Source organism: Eutrema salsugineum, unplaced genomic scaffold (assembly GCF_000478725.1).
Source record: "Eutrema salsugineum unplaced genomic scaffold, Eutsalg1_0 scaffold_2, whole genome shotgun sequence".
NCBI classification, from domain to species: Eukaryota; Viridiplantae; Streptophyta; class Magnoliopsida; order Brassicales; family Brassicaceae; genus Eutrema; species Eutrema salsugineum.
The window spans coordinates 2263249-2280176 of NW_006256829.1; the positions used below are offsets into that span (position 1 = coordinate 2263249).

At 36.5% G+C, this 16928-nt stretch overlaps 6 protein-coding genes across 6 annotated transcripts; 3 read left to right on the top strand and 3 right to left on the bottom strand.

Moving 5' to 3' along the window:
• Positions 1-1461: 1461 nt before the first annotated feature.
• On the bottom strand, positions 1462-3097 carry LOC18016886 (BAG family molecular chaperone regulator 3). The gene is made up of 4 exons (XM_006399141.2): positions 2692-3097; positions 2354-2610; positions 2121-2267; positions 1462-2038 (listed from the first exon to the last, which is right to left on the bottom strand). The coding sequence occupies exons 1-4, from the start codon at positions 2900-2902 to the stop codon at positions 1730-1732; spliced, it is 924 nt and encodes a 307-aa protein (XP_006399204.1). The 5' UTR covers positions 2903-3097; the 3' UTR covers positions 1462-1729.
• Positions 3098-3905: 808 nt separating this feature from the next.
• On the bottom strand, positions 3906-6243 carry LOC18016887 (E3 ubiquitin-protein ligase RING1-like). The gene is made up of 4 exons (XM_024156304.1): positions 5935-6243; positions 4725-4837; positions 4371-4479; positions 3906-3950 (listed from the first exon to the last, which is right to left on the bottom strand). The coding sequence occupies exons 1-4, from the start codon at positions 6241-6243 to the stop codon at positions 3906-3908; spliced, it is 576 nt and encodes a 191-aa protein (XP_024012072.1).
• Positions 6244-6889: 646 nt separating this feature from the next.
• Positions 6890-7475, top strand: LOC18016888 (tapetum-specific protein A9). The gene is made up of 2 exons (XM_006399143.2): positions 6890-7220; positions 7409-7475. Exons 1-2 carry the CDS (start codon positions 6944-6946, stop codon positions 7420-7422), a joined length of 291 nt encoding a protein of 96 aa, XP_006399206.1. The 5' UTR covers positions 6890-6943; the 3' UTR covers positions 7423-7475.
• A 403-nt stretch (positions 7476-7878) lies between these two features.
• On the top strand, positions 7879-10415 carry LOC18016889 (protein IQ-DOMAIN 14). The gene is made up of 2 exons (XM_006399144.2): positions 7879-8530; positions 9422-10415. Exons 1-2 carry the CDS (start codon positions 8144-8146, stop codon positions 10271-10273), a joined length of 1239 nt encoding a protein of 412 aa, XP_006399207.1. The 5' UTR covers positions 7879-8143; the 3' UTR covers positions 10274-10415.
• Positions 10416-10566: 151 nt separating this feature from the next.
• On the bottom strand, positions 10567-12387 carry LOC18016890 (RHOMBOID-like protein 3). Its single transcript, XM_006399145.2, has 5 exons — positions 11973-12387; positions 11596-11759; positions 11313-11476; positions 10890-11140; positions 10567-10800 (listed from the first exon to the last, which is right to left on the bottom strand). The coding sequence occupies exons 1-5, from the start codon at positions 12311-12313 to the stop codon at positions 10695-10697; spliced, it is 1026 nt and encodes a 341-aa protein (XP_006399208.1). The 5' UTR covers positions 12314-12387; the 3' UTR covers positions 10567-10694.
• Positions 12388-13874: 1487 nt separating this feature from the next.
• On the top strand, positions 13875-16928 carry LOC18016891 (E3 ubiquitin-protein ligase XBAT33). The gene is made up of 10 exons (XM_006399146.2): positions 13875-14227; positions 14308-14367; positions 14737-14808; positions 14911-15077; positions 15171-15331; positions 15427-15485; positions 15570-15616; positions 15731-15874; positions 15958-16046; positions 16124-16928. The coding sequence occupies exons 1-10, from the start codon at positions 14051-14053 to the stop codon at positions 16681-16683; spliced, it is 1536 nt and encodes a 511-aa protein (XP_006399209.1). The 5' UTR covers positions 13875-14050; the 3' UTR covers positions 16684-16928.

Consider the following 16928-nt stretch of genomic DNA (forward strand, 5'->3'; position numbering starts at 1 on the left):
AAGCCGTAGATTGAGTTGTGAAAGAAATTAGTATAATCTTTAGTTTTCACTTTAACTCTTTTCGAACAGCTTCTCATTGTAGAAAGCAAAGTCTTAAAGTAATTTTTCCTATGTTTTCTTTGAGAATAAAACAGGTGTTCTTATTGGGAAATCATGTCACAATCGACTATCTGATGTATCCTAGAAATGATCCATTAAGTCTTATTGGTTACCAAAAAGGCTTAATCATATCTAAAGATCAAAAATCTTGTAAAAATACTACTTCCTCCGGATTTATTTAGTTGTCGTTTTAAGATTATGCACATCAATTAAGAAAACATTAATTGTATTAATTTTTCAATATAAAAACATCATTAATTATTTATTTAAACACAATTCAACCAATAATAAAACAAATTGCATAATAAAATTAATTATAAAAAATAAAAAACTAATAAATATTGTATTGAAACTGAAAATGACAACTAATTTAAAACAAATAAAATTCTCTAAAACGATAATTAATAAAAAAAACGGAGAGAGTAAATTTTAATTAATAATAATATGATTAACTAAATCCTAAATCATTTCCTTAATGAACTTTATTGTACTTTGCCTTTTCTGATGTCAACAGACTATTGGATTAGGTATTTAGTGATGCAAAGATTCCTCTTTCTCTCTCTCTCGATGGACTTTGTAGCCTTAACAGGAAGCAATGAATATAATTTTGGTCACCAGAAGTTACCAATTCCACAAGAAACATATTTCTATGTTATGATTGGCATGTGTTACCAACATGCCTGCTTTGTTTTCTTATTCTTTTTTTTTTTTCTTTTCTCTTACATCTTATTGCTTTGATTTTATGGGTTTGACTATTTAATTTGATGCATAACAAGAGGAACAAAGAAACAAAACAAACGGAATAATAAACTACACAAACTATCAAAAGTTTATGATATATAATAATATGGTAAAAAAAATATTAACACTTTTACAGAATTTTAAAAGGATCAAAAATAGTATATTTCAAACAAAATTGTTCAAATAGAAAAAACTAATCTATACGAATTCATCCACACAATTCATAAAAAAAAAAAAAATATGCAACCACCATTATTTCACTCTTATTTTTTTCATGGTAATTGTTCTTTTAAAACAAAACAAAGATGAATGTAAATGATAATACGCACCACATATGATGCATTCACCACTGAACAGATGAACATTCAAAAGACTATGTCTCCATTTTCATTAAGTAGATTTTGATGAACGTTTGCAATGTTTTACGTTAGAGTTTGTCCTTTTCATACAACTGAGTAAAGTGAAGTGATTATATAGTGAGTATTAATTAATCGAGTTCAGAGGTCGATTTTCATTTTATTGTAGCTAAGTTTAACCATTTGTTTAGCATTCATATAACCACAAGATACATCAAGAAACATTCAATATAACAGTTTTATAAGACTAATAGACTACTGCAACTTTTTGGTAACTTTTACGGTAATAGTAAAGAAATTTCAAATCTTTAGGTTGTACAATGATAGGATGATGATGATGAAACGCTATATGTTGAAACTCCCCTGTTATTTGTGAATTGACTTAAAGGGGAGACCAACAAAAATATTCTTAACAAACCGCCAAAAAAAAAAAAATTGCCAAGATTAATCACAAATCATACACCCTCAACAATAAAAACCACTTATGAAATCGGAGAAAAAAAAAAGATATTTTTATCGTGTATGTAACTGGCTTAATCGAAGAATTCCCACTTGAATCTTGGAGGGACCGGTTTAACCGGTTCGACCGCCTTTGCCGTCGATGTGGAATCAAACATCGTCTCCCAATTATTAGTTACAATCGCCGGAGTACCTGATGAGGAGGCGCCAGAATTCCTCGGCTCCTCCTCCTCTTCCTCCACAAACGACAACAAATCGCGTTGCTGATATTGCGTTTGCGTTTGCGGTTTGTGGCGGACCGATTTGTTAATTTCGACTTTTTTGGTAGAGTTTTTGACCTTCAAGCCGTCGAGTGCCTCAACGTACTTTTGAACTCTTTTCACCTTCCATAATCCAATCCAATCGAATGAAATCATAAATCAATCAAATCAAAAATTCGAAACTGAATCAATGGTAAACTTTTACCTGCATCTTCCTCTTCAATTTCACATCTCCATCAGCAGTTATCGCATCGAGTCTCAACAATTGATTCATCAACATCTCAATCAGATTCACCAAACTCTTCTCTTCAACTTTTCCTCCTTTGTTAATCACTGTCTCGAACGCCGACACCTACAATCGAAAAATCAGAATCTCAGATTCGAACTAGAGTCGTCGCCGGTAAAGCTCTGTTTTTTTTCTTTCTTGTTTTGGTGTACCTGTCCGGCAAGCCTGTCGACTTCGAGACTAATCTCGGAGATTGATTTAGAAGCTTTTTCAATGGCGGCGTTTTTCCTTTTCTCGAGGAGACGTTTCTCCTGAGAAATTGGATCTTCTTTAAGAACAAGCTTTGACCGATCTTTAACTCCACAAAGATCTAGAAACATCTTCGAATCTCTCTCTTTGTCTTTGTACAAAATCTTCATGTCTTCGTGGTGAAGTCTGGTCTGATCAGACAATAGCTTCTTCAGCTCTCCTGTAACAATAATAAAATCCTTTTGCTTTATAAAATGCCGAATTTTAAAATGCAAAAATTGAGCTTTTGATGTTTGGTTACCAAACGTAGATTGGGAATTGATGTTGATCTCGAGGTAAATTGATCCGTATTTGACACGGACACGAATGACACGTGGCACATCGGAGCTCTGATCCGTCCGCCTTTGTACAATCATTCCTCCAGGTCGGGACTCCCACTCATTGCCGCTACTTCCGCCGCCGCCGCCGCCGCCACTGACGGACGGTGTCGTCCCTGTTTTCATTTTCATCATATTCTATAATATTCTTTGCTTCTACTTGTCTCTGATCGATCAGAGAGATCTCACATGTTATAAAGAATCCAAATTTTGAGAGAGAGAGAGAGAGACAGAGAGGGAGAGAGAGAGATAGGAGATAAAAAGCAATGAATATGATTTCCGAACACGATCAAGAAGAAGAAGAAGCAAGAAGAAGAATAAAGAAACGTCTGAACAAAGGGAAGTAAATACATTTTTTTTTTGCAAGTTTATTTAAATAAAAAATACGTAAATAAAGAGTGACAGCTAATGGTATTGTTGTTATGTCTCATCATCAGTAATCACACATATGTATACATATATATATATATATATATATATTTATATGATTCTCACATTTTATTTGAATTATTAATATATGTATCTGTTTTTAAAAAAAATAAAATCTACGTTCTGTATCAGCTTGATCGTCTTTCTAGATACAGATAATCCATCGTCGTCAATGTCAATGGTAAAAATCAAAGATATTGTAACTGAGATTAAATACTGGTTTCTTTTGTTTCAGATAGAAAACTACAAAAGTAGTTAATGCTCAAAAACCGATCGAGCCTATACTGCTATCAGTAATCTTCCTCTTATTTTGTTAAAAGCAAACAAAACTTTGCAGCGAAAAATGGCAAAGTTCTTTAAACAAAAAAGACAAATGGCAAGTTACAGTATCCTTATCCACCTGTAGTGGTAACAAAGCACTGGAACAAGAGTCATTTTCTGGTGACCACATGAGTTTCAGTGTCAGACTCAGAACAACAGCTTACCGACAAAGACACTCATCAACTGTTTCAAAACAGGCCCGGCCCAATAGTTTTGCTTTCCGTGGGATTTACCAATTTATTTTTGGGGGCTCTTAATTTCCGTGATATTTCAAAAAAAAAAAAAATCGCTTTATAGAAAATTTTTCTGAATGAGTTGAAAAATATCTACATAAATAAATAGATAATAAATTAATGTAATTTTTGTTGATTCCTCTGTTGATCAGAACTTATTTATATCCAACAACCACTTCCCTTTGGCAAACGCAGCAAAGCTGCAAGAGTGAGAGAAATAAAAAGGTATACTGAGAATCATTGAAAAATATTTAGCAAAGAATAACATTTCACAAAATTACTGAAGCTATGACATAGCTTTGGGCACAAAATACTTCTGATATTACTGAACGATATATCAGTAGATTGTTGAATCACATTTTAATTGTTTTTCCTTTCTATACTAATTATAAGAAGTTTAAAAAACCAATATTAAAAGTTATTATATCATTCTCTTAAATAATCGCTTAAATTTATATTCTTGCTCAGATGTATAACTTTATTTAAAATGTAAAAGCTTTATAATATGATTGGATCTATTATCAAGGAGTGAACATATCAAATCTTGATGTAAGTAATAGAAGAAAATTCTTTTTCCAAAAGAAAAGTAATAGAAAAAGAGGGAGAAAGTCGGTACTAACCTTACTCTTTTTGAGCCAAGGACGAATGCAATCTTCGTGGTATTTGTGAGTACAAGGTAAAATGGTAAGTTTCTCTCCCCGAGTATAATCTGACAGGCAAATCATACACCTGTTTCCCCACGGTATTGTCATTTTTAATTCTTAACAGCATTTATATAATCAAATTGGTTATGTTATTTTACTCCCCTTCAATTTTCTACCTTCCATTTTTTGGTAATTTAGAAATAATAATATAGTGGGTGAATATATAAGAGATGATAAGAATACTATCCTTTTAATTTTTAAAATCAGAAAAATGTATGTACGTAAGTTTAAGGGAAAAATAAAAAAGAGAAAGAAAGATAGTAATAATACTTTTTATCTTCTATAGAATGTTGAAACTTGATGGTAGGTAATTGAGAAAATTCTCTCTCTGTTAATCCTACACCTGTTTCTCTTTCAGGCTCTTCAATCCGTCGGATTATATCCTGTGATGTAAAAACGATTACAAAACTCTACAATATAAATATATGAAACCAAATATTTACTGGTCCAGATTATTTATGTTTTTGTTTTTTTGAAGGGTCTGTTATTCTTCCATCTACAAACTCGTGTCGTCAGCTGAATTTTTTCTTGAGGTATAATCATAAATATACTAATTATCTTGATGATTAAATTACCGATAACTATTAATACTCTATCCGTTTCACAAAGAGTGTCGTTTTAAGGTTTTATTTTTGTTTCACAAAGAGTGTCGTTTTATATTTTCAATGCAAAATTTTCAATAATATTCTAGTTTTAACCCTATTAATTTCATGTATTTATTAGATAAAAATAAATTATTTAATATATTAATAAAAGACAAAATTGTATTTTTAATATTTTTTTTAATATGTGTGAAAAATGTTAGAATTACACTCTTTATAAAACGGATGAAGTACAATATTATTTTTTTGATGAATATAAACTAGTGTATGTTAAATTGTTGACTAATACAGACAAAAACCAAATCATAGATGAAACACAAAATGCTTGACAAAAACTTATGGAAAGCAAGACAAGACGCAGTTACATGAGTTTTATTTAAATCAATAACCGGTTTAATAAAAACAGACGAGTCGCTGCGATGATTAAAATAACTCAACGGAAACAATACTTAACCATTTATTTTATTTTTGTCTTGAGAGTGAATATATTATTGATTTTTTCAGGCAAAAAAAATGATTAGGGGTAATGAAATTGAAACAAAATTAGAATTGTTTTAGATTCTTACATCGACTAAATGTTGGTTAGGTGGATATCGATCCCCAGAGTGTTCTGCAAACGTATATTAGATATTAATTAACCGGTGATAAACTGAACTGGTTTTTGGTCTAATAGACCATTATTATATATATATATATATATATATATATATATTGATTGCATACGGTGTTAATGGTCATGAAAATTAATATAGTATATCGTTATAGTCCAAAAGCATATGAAAAACTGCTTAGGATGATAGACCTACAAAAAAAAAAAAGAGAGGAGATGATAGACCTGAGATTGAAGGAGGAAGGGTGTCAATGGGCATCGGCCTGACTATTGGTCTCGACCAATTTCTTGGACTTTGATTTTGAAGTTGATGATGATAAATCATATGACAAAAGTGTTGGGAGGAATGATGTTCCGCTGAAATGGAATTAAAAGGTATAAACATGGTAGGTCGGTTTTGATGCTGACAATAACTAATCGTAGGACAAATGTTTTCGGACAAGTGCTCCGGTGATACGAGCGGTGGAGAATCATCGTTTCTACCATGTTGTGTGCGATATTCCTCTATTCTCTTGGTGATTTCATCAGCTTCACCGAATAAGTAATTGTATAAGCTGGAACTTTGGGAATCATCCATCTTTTTATATTTCTCCAAAAGTTATATAATATTTTGGGGAAATGATTTTTTCATTGATTTTGTTGTTTGGCATGACTTTTTATATGTATCGTACTTTTACATTGAACTGCTTGCTCCCGTGATAATGATTCTTAAGTAAAGCATGCAAAAATCTTTAAGACGGATGTCAGAAAGAACATAGATAGTTAAAACTTAACCATAATGAGACTACAGTAATATTTTTTTTGGTTCAAATTTCATCTCAACTCCTTATATACATTCTCTATAACTACCACAAACTTTTGGTTCAGGAGTTCCAAAGTTTAGTAATATTATTATTTTTTTGGGTGGAAAGTTATTAAGAGTTCTCGTAATGTCGCTTCTGATTTTTCCAAATTTTTGTTTTTTGATAATGATGTTTAAACGAGTTGATTCACGATGTTTTAATTTTGTTTTAAAAATCACAATGTTATATATTAGTTAATCTATAATAGAAATCACACCGTCACAGACTTGGATATTATTTCCCCCTAGCTTTTGGTAGTTTTTATCATGCCAGACTTATGAAGTAACTAGACCAAGATCATAGAAAGTATTACTTTCGTGATCTGATTATTCTCAAAGCTTAAGACTATATATATATATATATATATAGACTGAATTCACCGATCCCAACTTAAAAACATAACAAAAGAAACAATAAATATAGTATCTCAATAGAATGGAGTCTCTCAAATCCTTTGCAGCTATTCTCATTGTGATGTTTCTGACCATGGGGGCTCTAGAGATTGGGCCTAAGGTTCAGGCACAAGAATGCAGAGACAGTCTGACCAATATGCAGGTATGTGCACCATTGGTTCTGCCCGGTGCGGTCAATCCAGCCCCGAACTCCAATTGTTGCACTGCCCTCCAATCAACTAACAAAGATTGTCTCTGTAACGCTCTTCGAGCAGCTACCACACTTACCTCTCTTTGTAACCTCCCCTCTTTTGATTGTGGTAAGATGCTCAATCCTTTTTTTTTTTTTGAGAAATATGTTTAGATGACTCTATTTAATAATATGAATGCAATGACAGATTTGTAGTTCGATTAGTCCGTCAATAGTGTTTTGTTTTTTGTCGTTATATTTTTGTGGACTGTGTTTTGTGAACTGTGTTTTGTGAACTGTGTTTTGTGAACTGTGCAGGTATAACCATATAACTATATAAGTGCCTCATCTCAGCAACGGTCAGTTCCGAGGATTTGGGTAGTTTGGTCTGCAAAAAACAAGACGAATAAAATAAAATAATTGAAAATAATGGGAAATAAATTACTATGATTTGGTTTCCTTTTTTCCTTTCTTTTTTGAATTTGGTCTGTTGTTCCGTTTGTTCAATACTTATGACAGATCTACTGAATATCCTTTTCACAATTACTACTATATATTACCGGAATATTTTCTATAGTTGGCATCATTATCGACTTGCTTTATAATCGGCGTGGTATTGTTTACATATGCAACTTCAGGCAAAACTCAATTCAAATTCTTAGTTTCAAATTTTGAAAAAGTGAAAACTGAAAACTACCAATAAATATTAATCACATTGACAAAACAAAATAAAACAATGCAAGGTAAAAAGGAAAACGGATTAAATCTCGTTAAGTTGAACCAAACCAGAGATTTTGATTTGGAGTGGACCGGAGCCATATACCCATTGACTTGTATTGACACATGGCTTTTTGAAACGCGTATAACCAACGCGCATAACTTAGGCGCGTGTAAGCTCACTCTATATATCTCATTACACGCTCACTTTGAGCTTCTCCATTCCCAAGTGTTCTTTGCTTCTTCTTTTTTCAGACTTGTCCAAAAAATAATTATTCAAAGCGAAAAAAAATTCCGACAAAAATTTCAGTAGATTTTCCCGGCAATGAAGTAACTATGGGTTTCTTCGGACGACTGTTCGGGAGTAAGAAGCAAGAAAAACCGGCACCGACGAAAAACAACAGACGAAGATGGAGCTTCACCACCAGATCCTCAAATCAGGCGACGGCTTCATCGGCGGCGTCGTCTACTCATCCAAGCAGGAGACGTGCCGATGAAGAAAGCTTAGACGCCGATAAGCATGCTATAGCCGTTGCGGCTGCCACCGCCGCGGTGGCTGAGGCGGCACTAGCTGCTGCTCATGCGGCGGCGGAGGTTGTGAGACTTACCGGAAGAGGCGGCGGTAGAACCTCGTCGGTAACTGAAACTAGTTGGATTAATCGCCGGTGGGCTCAAGAGTATGTAGCGGCGATGAAGATTCAATCAGCTTTCCGTGGCTACTTGGTTAGTAACTTCCTTAAATTATCATCTTGACACTGAAATTCGAAATTTGAAATCTTTAATAATGTTTTGAAAATAAATATATCCCCCAAATCTTTTGAGCTAAGTGTGAAATAGCTGTCTGATGTTGATTTTTCTACTTAACCCCAAATTTAAATAATTACTGAAAACTAGAAAGGATGAGCATAATTTGTATTTTTGTATTGGTCCCCGGAAAATACTATGAAAAGAGACAAATTAATACTTGTTAGAAACCGATACGATTCTCTCTACCGACATTATTTAGTGGTCTCGGCTACTATCGATTAAAAATTCTCCATTTTGGTTCCGAAAATATGCATATATTATCTCAAACAATGTCTTACCTAACCGGATTCAGCTCAGATGCTTATCCTTCAATCTACGAGTACGAAAATTCAGAATTTTATATTTTCGGAGTAAACCATAACCAACATTTTTTAAGGTGTCAACTTCTTTCCTTTTTTTTGTTTTTTATTTATCCCTTCACGTTTACTATAGTGGGCCTACAGATGGGTTTTTAAGCTTTATGAGCTTGAAAGTTGCATCCTTTTTCTCACCTTTTATTATCAAAATTGCAACCTTTCTTTTTACAATGTTGATTTTTTTTTTTCCATTTTTTGGGGCAAAATTTGTTTTTTTCCCCTTCAAATGATAATTGATAGGTTACGTGGTTCAAACGCACATAATTTAGAGATTCTATAATCTTATTGGTCGAAAACTAATTAGGTGTGTATAACCCATTTAGAATAATTGAAAGTAGATGAGAAACTAAAAGTAAATTTAATATTCCTTTCTAAATTTTCTTGCATCTCCTTTTGGTATAATTGTAGGAAATAGGTAATTTATTTGTATAGTAAAATTGTTTTTATTTAGGCGAGGAGGGCGTTACGAGCACTGAAGGCATTAGTGAAGCTTCAAGCGTTAGTGAAGGGGCACATAGTGAGGAAACAAACGGCTGATATGCTGCGTCGGATGCAAACGCTGGTTCGGCTCCAAGCTCGCGCTCGAGCATCACGTTCTTCTCACGTTTCAGACTCATTCCATTCGACAATGTTGATGGTCCCTTCTTCCCCACAATCTTTCCACGCACGATGCGTATCAGAGGCTGAATACAGTAAAGTCATTGCCATGGACCAACACCACAACCACCGTTCCCAGATGGGTTCGAGCCGGCTATTAGACCAATGGAAGACAGAGGAAACTCTATGGAACGCACCGCGCTACAACGAAGATGATGATAAGATCTTAGAAGTCGACACTTGGAAGCCTCACTTCCCTTCCTACCACAAGGAGTCACCAAGGAAAAGAGGATCTCTTATGGTCCCGACAAGTGTGGATAACAGTCCACAAGTTAGGTCTAGACCAGGAAGCAGCAGTGGCGGTTCAAGGAGAAGAACACCATTCACGCCTACGAGAAGCGAGTACGAGTACTACTCCGGGTATCACCCTAACTACATGGCTAACACCGAGTCTTACAGAGCAAAAGTCCGGTCACAAAGCGCACCAAGACAGAGGCTACAAGAGTTATCTTCAGAGAGTGGATACAAGAGGTCAGTGCAGGGACAGTATTACTACTACACGGCGGCAGCAGAACGATCGTTTGATCAGCGCTCGGACAATGGGATCGCAGGTTACGGTGGAATTTCTGATCAGTTAAGTCGAAACCAAAGTGAGAAATCGAAGATGTATTCTCCGTTTCTCAAATCTGATCCTATTTTGTATTAATAGTCGAAAGGATAAAAAAAAGTGAGTGGAATTGTGTAAATTAGATTTCGACACACAAGTACAGACAGAGATCAATCTCTGTACTGAATTTTCTTTTGACTGGATCCTACGGTACAGATCTCGTACCAACAAGCTACGTCTATGGATAGGTGTCCACACTTGTCTATTAAAAAAATTTCAATAATTTGTAGTGATGTCAAGTCAAGACGTGGGAATCACAACTTAGAGCAGTGAGTTGATTGATAACCTTTCCTATTAAACAAAATATATTTTTCTCTTCTCTTTTTTCACGGTAAAAAGACAGTCACACACACACACACACACAAGCAATCACACAATCTCCTGAAACACTATCAAAGGAAACGTACCTACGCATATATGCATTTACAAAGTAAAACATGTTGCTTACTTATCAGGCGCCTTAACAACTCCATCTTGAGGTGGGAATACAGCGCAGGTAACGACACCAGCTGCAGTGATGATTCCCGTCTTCTCCTCGGAATAGCATCAGCAGCGCCACCACGAACCTGCGCAAACCTCCCACAAACATTTCTTACATTGGGATTTTAACATTGAAATAAGAGAGTGATTTGATTCTTGGCACTGCAAACTTTACCCGGCAATGAATAGAGTCAGAGATAGGAGCCACAATAGGTATTGGTAAGGCTTGTACTTGGATGTCAGACGTGTGCCTTGTGGCATATGCTCTCTTGCTAACCACCTGAACTGGGGACGAGCCAGTAGAACAAAACCGAGGAGAAAACCCGATAGAAATCCACCCACATGAGCAAAATTATCAACGTGAGGTAGAATCCCAAGAGCCAGGTTTATCAAAATGACAAACAAAAGCGTCAAGAGCGCCGCAATCTGTACTTGTGCGTCCAAAAAAAAAAGAAAACAAAGTCATTAACCCGAAATCACAAATGGTTTAACCTTCCATGTTCAGATCAGAACTTTTACCAAGAGGCACATGAATTATTAGCAACTTTTCAAAAGGAAATACAGATCGCTAACACTTCCTAAGTGTTGAGAGATTAACCTTGTTAGAGTAGATTGTCCAGTTGGTGAGAAGTTCGGAAAGCATTGAGCCAAGGAGGCCAAAAAGGGCACCAGAAGCTCCAACAGAGATACTGTTTCTGATAAACAGCGAGGACAGTATGCTTCCTCCAATTCCTGATAATAGGTATATAACTCCAATCCTAACTTCAAATCCAGACATAAACCAGTTTCAGATTTCTATGACACGAGCAAATGGAATTACATAAGCTGATACACTTGATGTCATCTTTTCAAAGTAATAAAGGAGGCAAATGAATGCATACCGAAACCAAATTGCTGCTCAAGGCGAATACCAATGAAGACGAGGCTTAGCATATTAGCTGCAAGATGAATAAGACCGGCGTGTAACCATATACATGTCAAGAGACGCCAAGCTTCATGCTTCTCCACAACTTTGTACCAATCAAGTGATCCTAACTTCTCCAATCTTCAATAATGAAATCAAACATAAATGTTATAATCTCAAAACTCTATAGAATTTCGAATCCGATCTCAAGAATACCTAATCCAAACTATTCAATTCATAGTAACCGACAAAACGAAGATTCACTAAAGATTCTGAAACAGAACTAAAAAAAACCCTAAATCAACATCGCTACCAAATCGAAAAAACGAACCGCAAAATTCGGATGAAACGTACGTGCGAGAAGACGGACCAAAGAGAGGATTACTCCGGAGAGGCTCGAAGGAGAGTCTCCCGAGGAACCTGGCGACACAGTGCTGGTTGGGACCATGAGACTCGGAATGCTCCGGGCAGTTATTGACGAACATCACAACGACGAAGACTATCACGTTAGCCACGACGAACATCGGAACAAGCCACGACGTCCACTGCGAAGACAACGCGTCGTCGCTAAATTCAGAGTACACCAACGGTGCCGGCCTAGGCGGCGGTCCGATTCCACTCCGGTCACCGCCTCTGCCTCCGATCCCACGATCCTTCGCCGACATTCGATTCTCCAGATCATCTCCTACCGCCATTAGTGATCGCTCTTCTCTCTCTCGCTGTGTGATTTGTTTATTGCTTTCTTCTTTTTTTTTGATGGTTGGGTTTTGCGATTGAAGGCGGGTAAGAAAGGGTTAAAACCTTCTTTGAGAGTGGGTGAGAAAGTGGGTTTCTATTAACCAATGAAACAATTACACGTGTCTATTACATACGTTCTTCTCGTTTTTGCATTTCACGCTAAAGTTTTGATGTGACATAAAACTATTTTTGAAGTTCTAAACAAGGTTTCTTTGGATCGTTTGGATGGATCTTCTAACATGTTTTTTATTTTTGGAATCATGTGTTTTTCAACTTGGTTGTAAAAGAAGAAATAGAAATATTTTTTAAAAGAAATATATTTTAAATAATTATTTTCATTAAAAAATCTAAAAACAGATATATTGTACATGATCGAATGTATATATTATTTAAAAACAGTTTTAAAAGGAGAATATTTATTTTTGTTTTCCGTTGACTAATTGAATTCAAAGATCAAATCTACAAATATTTTATACTGAGATTTCCTTCTGGATATCTTGTGCAGCATATCACCTGTGTCGAGTGTAAATTTCAGTTTCAATTGAGCTTAACTATGTATATAATGATAGTTTTTCTATCTAATAGTTTATCAAATTTAGGTAACCATTCTCGACCATTGGGTTTATAAGGAGGAAGATGTCATAAACCAATTCACGCCTTACTTTGTTAATCCTGATTTAGGATTTGTTTCTCAGAGATGGCTCGGTGCTCTCCAGAAGGGCATTCCAAAGTAATGAAAATTCTGTTTTTTTTTTTCCTTTTCCTTTTCCTTCTAATTTTTAATTTTTGGTTTGGTTTTACACCTAACCGGGTTATTAACTCTTCTACTTGTGGAGTGTTCGATCCCGTCTATCATTCCAACTTACTTAACCTATAAACCCTTATGGTTTACTCATTCTGTACCGGAGTACACGGTGTAACCAGACAAAATTGGAAACGGCTCCATTCGGTGAACAAGTGGGAATGGTTTACTAATTCTGTTTCCGGTCAATAACATCAGAATGTTCACCCGAGAGACCCGGGATGTGAGCGGGGTCCTTTGTGGTTTGGTCAGCGCTACCGGTTAGGCAAGGACGCAAGCCAAACCAGAAACAACCTTTGGTTTGATCAACCGTGCGAAAAAAGCAAGACATGTGGAATGATCTACGAGCCGGGATATGAAAGAAGTGATTTGTTTGAACAGAAGCCTTGATTCAGGGAATGAAGTCTACGTTTTCAGCATCGAAGTACGTGATTTGATACGGTTTAGCTATATCGGTTATGAATAAAACTCTTCTTCTTTTAACAGCTCAATTTTGAAAATAATTTGTGCCAAACATATGAATTTTTAAAAGGAAGAAGCAAACTCGAAGATGTATTAAAAAAAGACGCCACGTGGCTAAGTGGGACAAGTGAAAGTGGGAAGTCGACGAAGCAACGAAGCAAAGGGAGGAGATTTAGGGACAAAACAGGAAATTCAGGTTATGTTCCGCCTGCATCTTCCTTGTCTTTCTTTTTGTCTCACACGGACAAATTTAGAGAGAGAGAGAGAGGTCGCGTGCTGTTTCAGTATCATATCTAATCCCGGATTTTTTCCCTCTCTGTATCTTTCCACGACGGTTGACCTAATTTTTCGTCACATCCAATTGAATTCGAGATAGAGAGAAAGAGAAAAAGCGGATTCTCATCTGAAGAATAGAGAGAGAGAGAGAGAAATGGGTAATTCGTTTGGATGTTCGGCGTCCGGCGAGAGATTGGTGTCGGCGGCGAGAGATGGTGATTACGTGGAGGCGAAGATGCTCCTCGATTGCAATCCTTGCCTTGCCAAGTACTCCACTTTTGGTGGTCTCAATTCTCCGTTGCATTTCGCCGCCGCCAAAGGCCATAACGAGGTTTCATTTCCTTTCCATACTCTTCCGCTAAATTTCCCTAATTTTTCAAACTGATTTCTTTTCTCTTTGACCATCGTTAGATCGTGGGGTTGTTGCTCGAGAACGGAGCAGATGTCAATTCGAGAAATTATTGCGGCCAGGTATCCGAGATTCAGTTTTCTCTAGTCGATTTTAGGATTTCAAAATGTTGAGCCTTTGGCTTTTATTTTTTGAGCTGATTCGTGAATTCATCAAGTTCGATTCTTTCCATTAGACGTCTATTTGTAAGTTAATTTAGGAGATCTTGTATCAGTAGTTACGTGTGAGATCTTTGGCTAAGTTTGAGCTAACAGAGTAACAAATCGTTTTCGTTTATATGATCCATGCTTGACGAGAGATTGCAAATCCATGGCTAAAAATTTGATTTTTATCAGATGAAAATTCAACCTTGCTAATGTTAATGCTTTTTCATTCCAAATCCAGTCGAATCTAGGAATACGCTAAGTAAGGGTAATTAATCTTTGTTTCAGACGGCATTGATGCAAGCCTGTAGATACGGACATTGGGAAGTTGTGCAAACTCTTCTGCTCTTTCGATGCAATGTGAGTTGGTTTTCATCGATAGTTGAAACAAAACTCTACAGTTTGAATCAGTTTTTTTTTTCTTTTTTCTTCATATCATCTTATATCTCTTCTTTTCTCAAGGTTACAAGAGCTGATTATTTAGCTGGAAGGACAGCGCTTCATTTCGCTGCTGTGAATGGTCACGCCAGGTGTATTAGACTGGTCTTGGCAGACTTTGTACCTAGTGAGAAACTAAACTCTCTTCCTGAGACTGGTGTCGTCACAGCGAGGAACAAATCCGAGCAAAGGTTTTTTGTTTGGAAACCGTCTTCTATGTGTTGTAAAGGTTTGATTGATGATATATTAGTTCCAACAAACAAAAAAATTGTCTTCTGGTGCAGTGCATTGTCTAAATTTGTGAATAAGGCGGCTGACGGTGGAATCACAGCTCTTCACATGGCTGCCTTGAATGGATTATTTGATTGTGTGCAGCTTTTGCTTGATCTTGAAGCGAATGTTTCCGCTGTGACATTTCATTATGGAACATCAATGGACATGATTGGTATCCGCTCTCTATCCGCCATTATGTTTCTTGGCTACAGGATTCTTTGTATACTGCTCCCAAGGTGACAATCTTGGTCTTGATAACTGTTTCAGGAGCCGGAAGCACGCCTTTGCACTATGCCGCTTGTGGTGGGAATCTGAAATGTTGTCAGGTAAGAACACTAGTAAGTGAGAATGTTCTCTGTATTTTGGACACAAAGAGTTGTGAGAATCTCCATTTTCTGTGTTCTCCATAGATTCTCCTTGCTAGAGGTGCAAGAAGGATGACACTGAACTGCAATGGGTAAATTATTCCATCTTAATCTTCTAATGTTTTCCTTCGTGTTCAAAACCAGTTTCGGGGAAATATTTGACGTTGTTAGAATGGAAATTTCCCTTTTCAAAAAAATGTTTGTAGGTGGCTACCTATTGACATAGCAAGGATGTGGAGTCGTCATTGGTTAGAACCGTTGCTTTCTCCAAACTCGGATGTCGTCATTCCAGGGTTTCCTCATTCCAACTATTTATCACTGCCCCTTTTGAGTATACTCAACATTGCAAGGTAATAAAGAAACCTTTCTTAGGACCAAACTCTAGCGATCCAAGCCTATGGCCTCAATATGACAAGGTTTACTTTGCCTGCAGAGAGTTCGGATTGCAGTCAGCAACCATCACAGACGAGGTCGATATCTGTGCGGTTTGCTTGGAAAGAACATGCACTGTTGCTGCTGAAGGTTAGTCCAAATTCTTGTTATACCCTTTTTAAGGATCCTTAACTTAAAAAACGAAAGTTGCGGTTTTTGTGTTTTAGGTTGTGATCATCAGCTATGTGTGAGATGCGCGTTATATCTTTGCTCATCGAGCAATGTTCCTTCGGTGACAGTTGGGCCGCCTGGATCAATTCCTTGTCCTCTTTGCAGAAACGGAATAGTTTCGTTTAAACGACTTCCAAGCTCCCTGACCAAAGAAATGAAGTTACCTATGTCACTTGGGTTCTGCGCACCGTGTATGCTTCACACGGGAGACACAACAGATCAGTCGTCACCGGCAACAGAACAGCAACAGCGTAGCAAGACCCGGGCAGCCTCGGTTTCGTCTGATATGTTCTGTCCGGTAACATGTAGCCCATTCCCTTCAGTCAACATTCCAATGTGCACCTGCAACGATGGGACATGTCCAAACTTTGAGACTCATGGAGCAGAGAGACATAGCGAAGAGCACGACGAATCTTCTCCTCCGCGAACAGCAACTGAGCAGGAGAAGATAGAAGAAGGGCAGAGACTTGGGAAGACAACAACTTGCTCAAGCATGTTTTGGGGAAGAAGAAGCTGCAGCAGAGAGAACCAATGCAATTCCGAGATCAATGCTTGATCACAAACATTTCTATGTACAGTGAGAGAGAGAGAAAGAGAGAATCTATGTCTCCCTCATTTCTTTCTTTTTTATTCGAGATGAGCCACACAGAGTCTTCTTAGGTTTGTTTTGACTCTTGAGAGGCTCCAGATATAAATTATGGTGGAAGATTTGTAATTATCATCATAATGATGGAGTCGTTTTGCAAAATCTCTGTATTTTTTTTATTGTTATGGATCTCTTGTTTGTAGCATTTGATGAAA

Bases quoted from the DNA above. Each gene is read 5' to 3' on its own strand.
- LOC18016889 (XM_006399144.2), top strand. From the start codon at position 8,144: ATGGGTTTCTTCGGACGACTGTTCGGGAGTAAGAAGCAAGAAAAACCG. The intron at 8,531-9,421 runs GTTAGTAACTTC...GTTTTTATTTAG, and splicing joins CAGCTTTCCGTGGCTACTTG to GCGAGGAGGGCGTTACGAGC.
- LOC18016886 (XM_006399141.2), bottom strand. From the start codon at position 2,902: ATGATGAAAATGAAAACAGGGACGACACCGTCCGTCAGTGGCGGCGGC. The intron at 2,611-2,691 runs GTAACCAAACAT...TTATTGTTACAG, and splicing joins CAATTCCCAATCTACGTTTG to GAGAGCTGAAGAAGCTATTG. The intron at 2,268-2,353 runs GTACACCAAAAC...TTTCGATTGTAG, and splicing joins TCGACAGGCTTGCCGGACAG to GTGTCGGCGTTCGAGACAGT.
- LOC18016891 (XM_006399146.2), top strand. From the start codon at position 14,051: ATGGGTAATTCGTTTGGATGTTCGGCGTCCGGCGAGAGATTGGTGTCG. The intron at 14,228-14,307 runs GTTTCATTTCCT...GACCATCGTTAG, and splicing joins CCGCCAAAGGCCATAACGAG to ATCGTGGGGTTGTTGCTCGA. The intron at 14,368-14,736 runs GTATCCGAGATT...TCTTTGTTTCAG, and splicing joins CGAGAAATTATTGCGGCCAG to ACGGCATTGATGCAAGCCTG.
- LOC18016890 (XM_006399145.2), bottom strand. From the start codon at position 12,313: ATGGCGGTAGGAGATGATCTGGAGAATCGAATGTCGGCGAAGGATCGT. The intron at 11,477-11,595 runs GTATGCATTCAT...CTGGATTTGAAG, and splicing joins TGAGCAGCAATTTGGTTTCG to TTAGGATTGGAGTTATATAC. The intron at 11,141-11,312 runs GTTAATCTCTCA...GCACAAGTACAG, and splicing joins GGACAATCTACTCTAACAAG to ATTGCGGCGCTCTTGACGCT.
- LOC18016887 (XM_024156304.1), bottom strand. From the start codon at position 6,243: ATGGATGATTCCCAAAGTTCCAGCTTATACAATTACTTATTCGGTGAA. The intron at 4,838-5,934 runs GTCAGGCCGATG...TTTACATCACAG, and splicing joins GAAATTGGTCGAGACCAATA to GATATAATCCGACGGATTGA. The intron at 4,480-4,724 runs GTATTATTACTA...GTGGGGAAACAG, and splicing joins CATTCTATAGAAGATAAAAA to GTGTATGATTTGCCTGTCAG.
- LOC18016888 (XM_006399143.2), top strand. From the start codon at position 6,944: ATGGAGTCTCTCAAATCCTTTGCAGCTATTCTCATTGTGATGTTTCTG.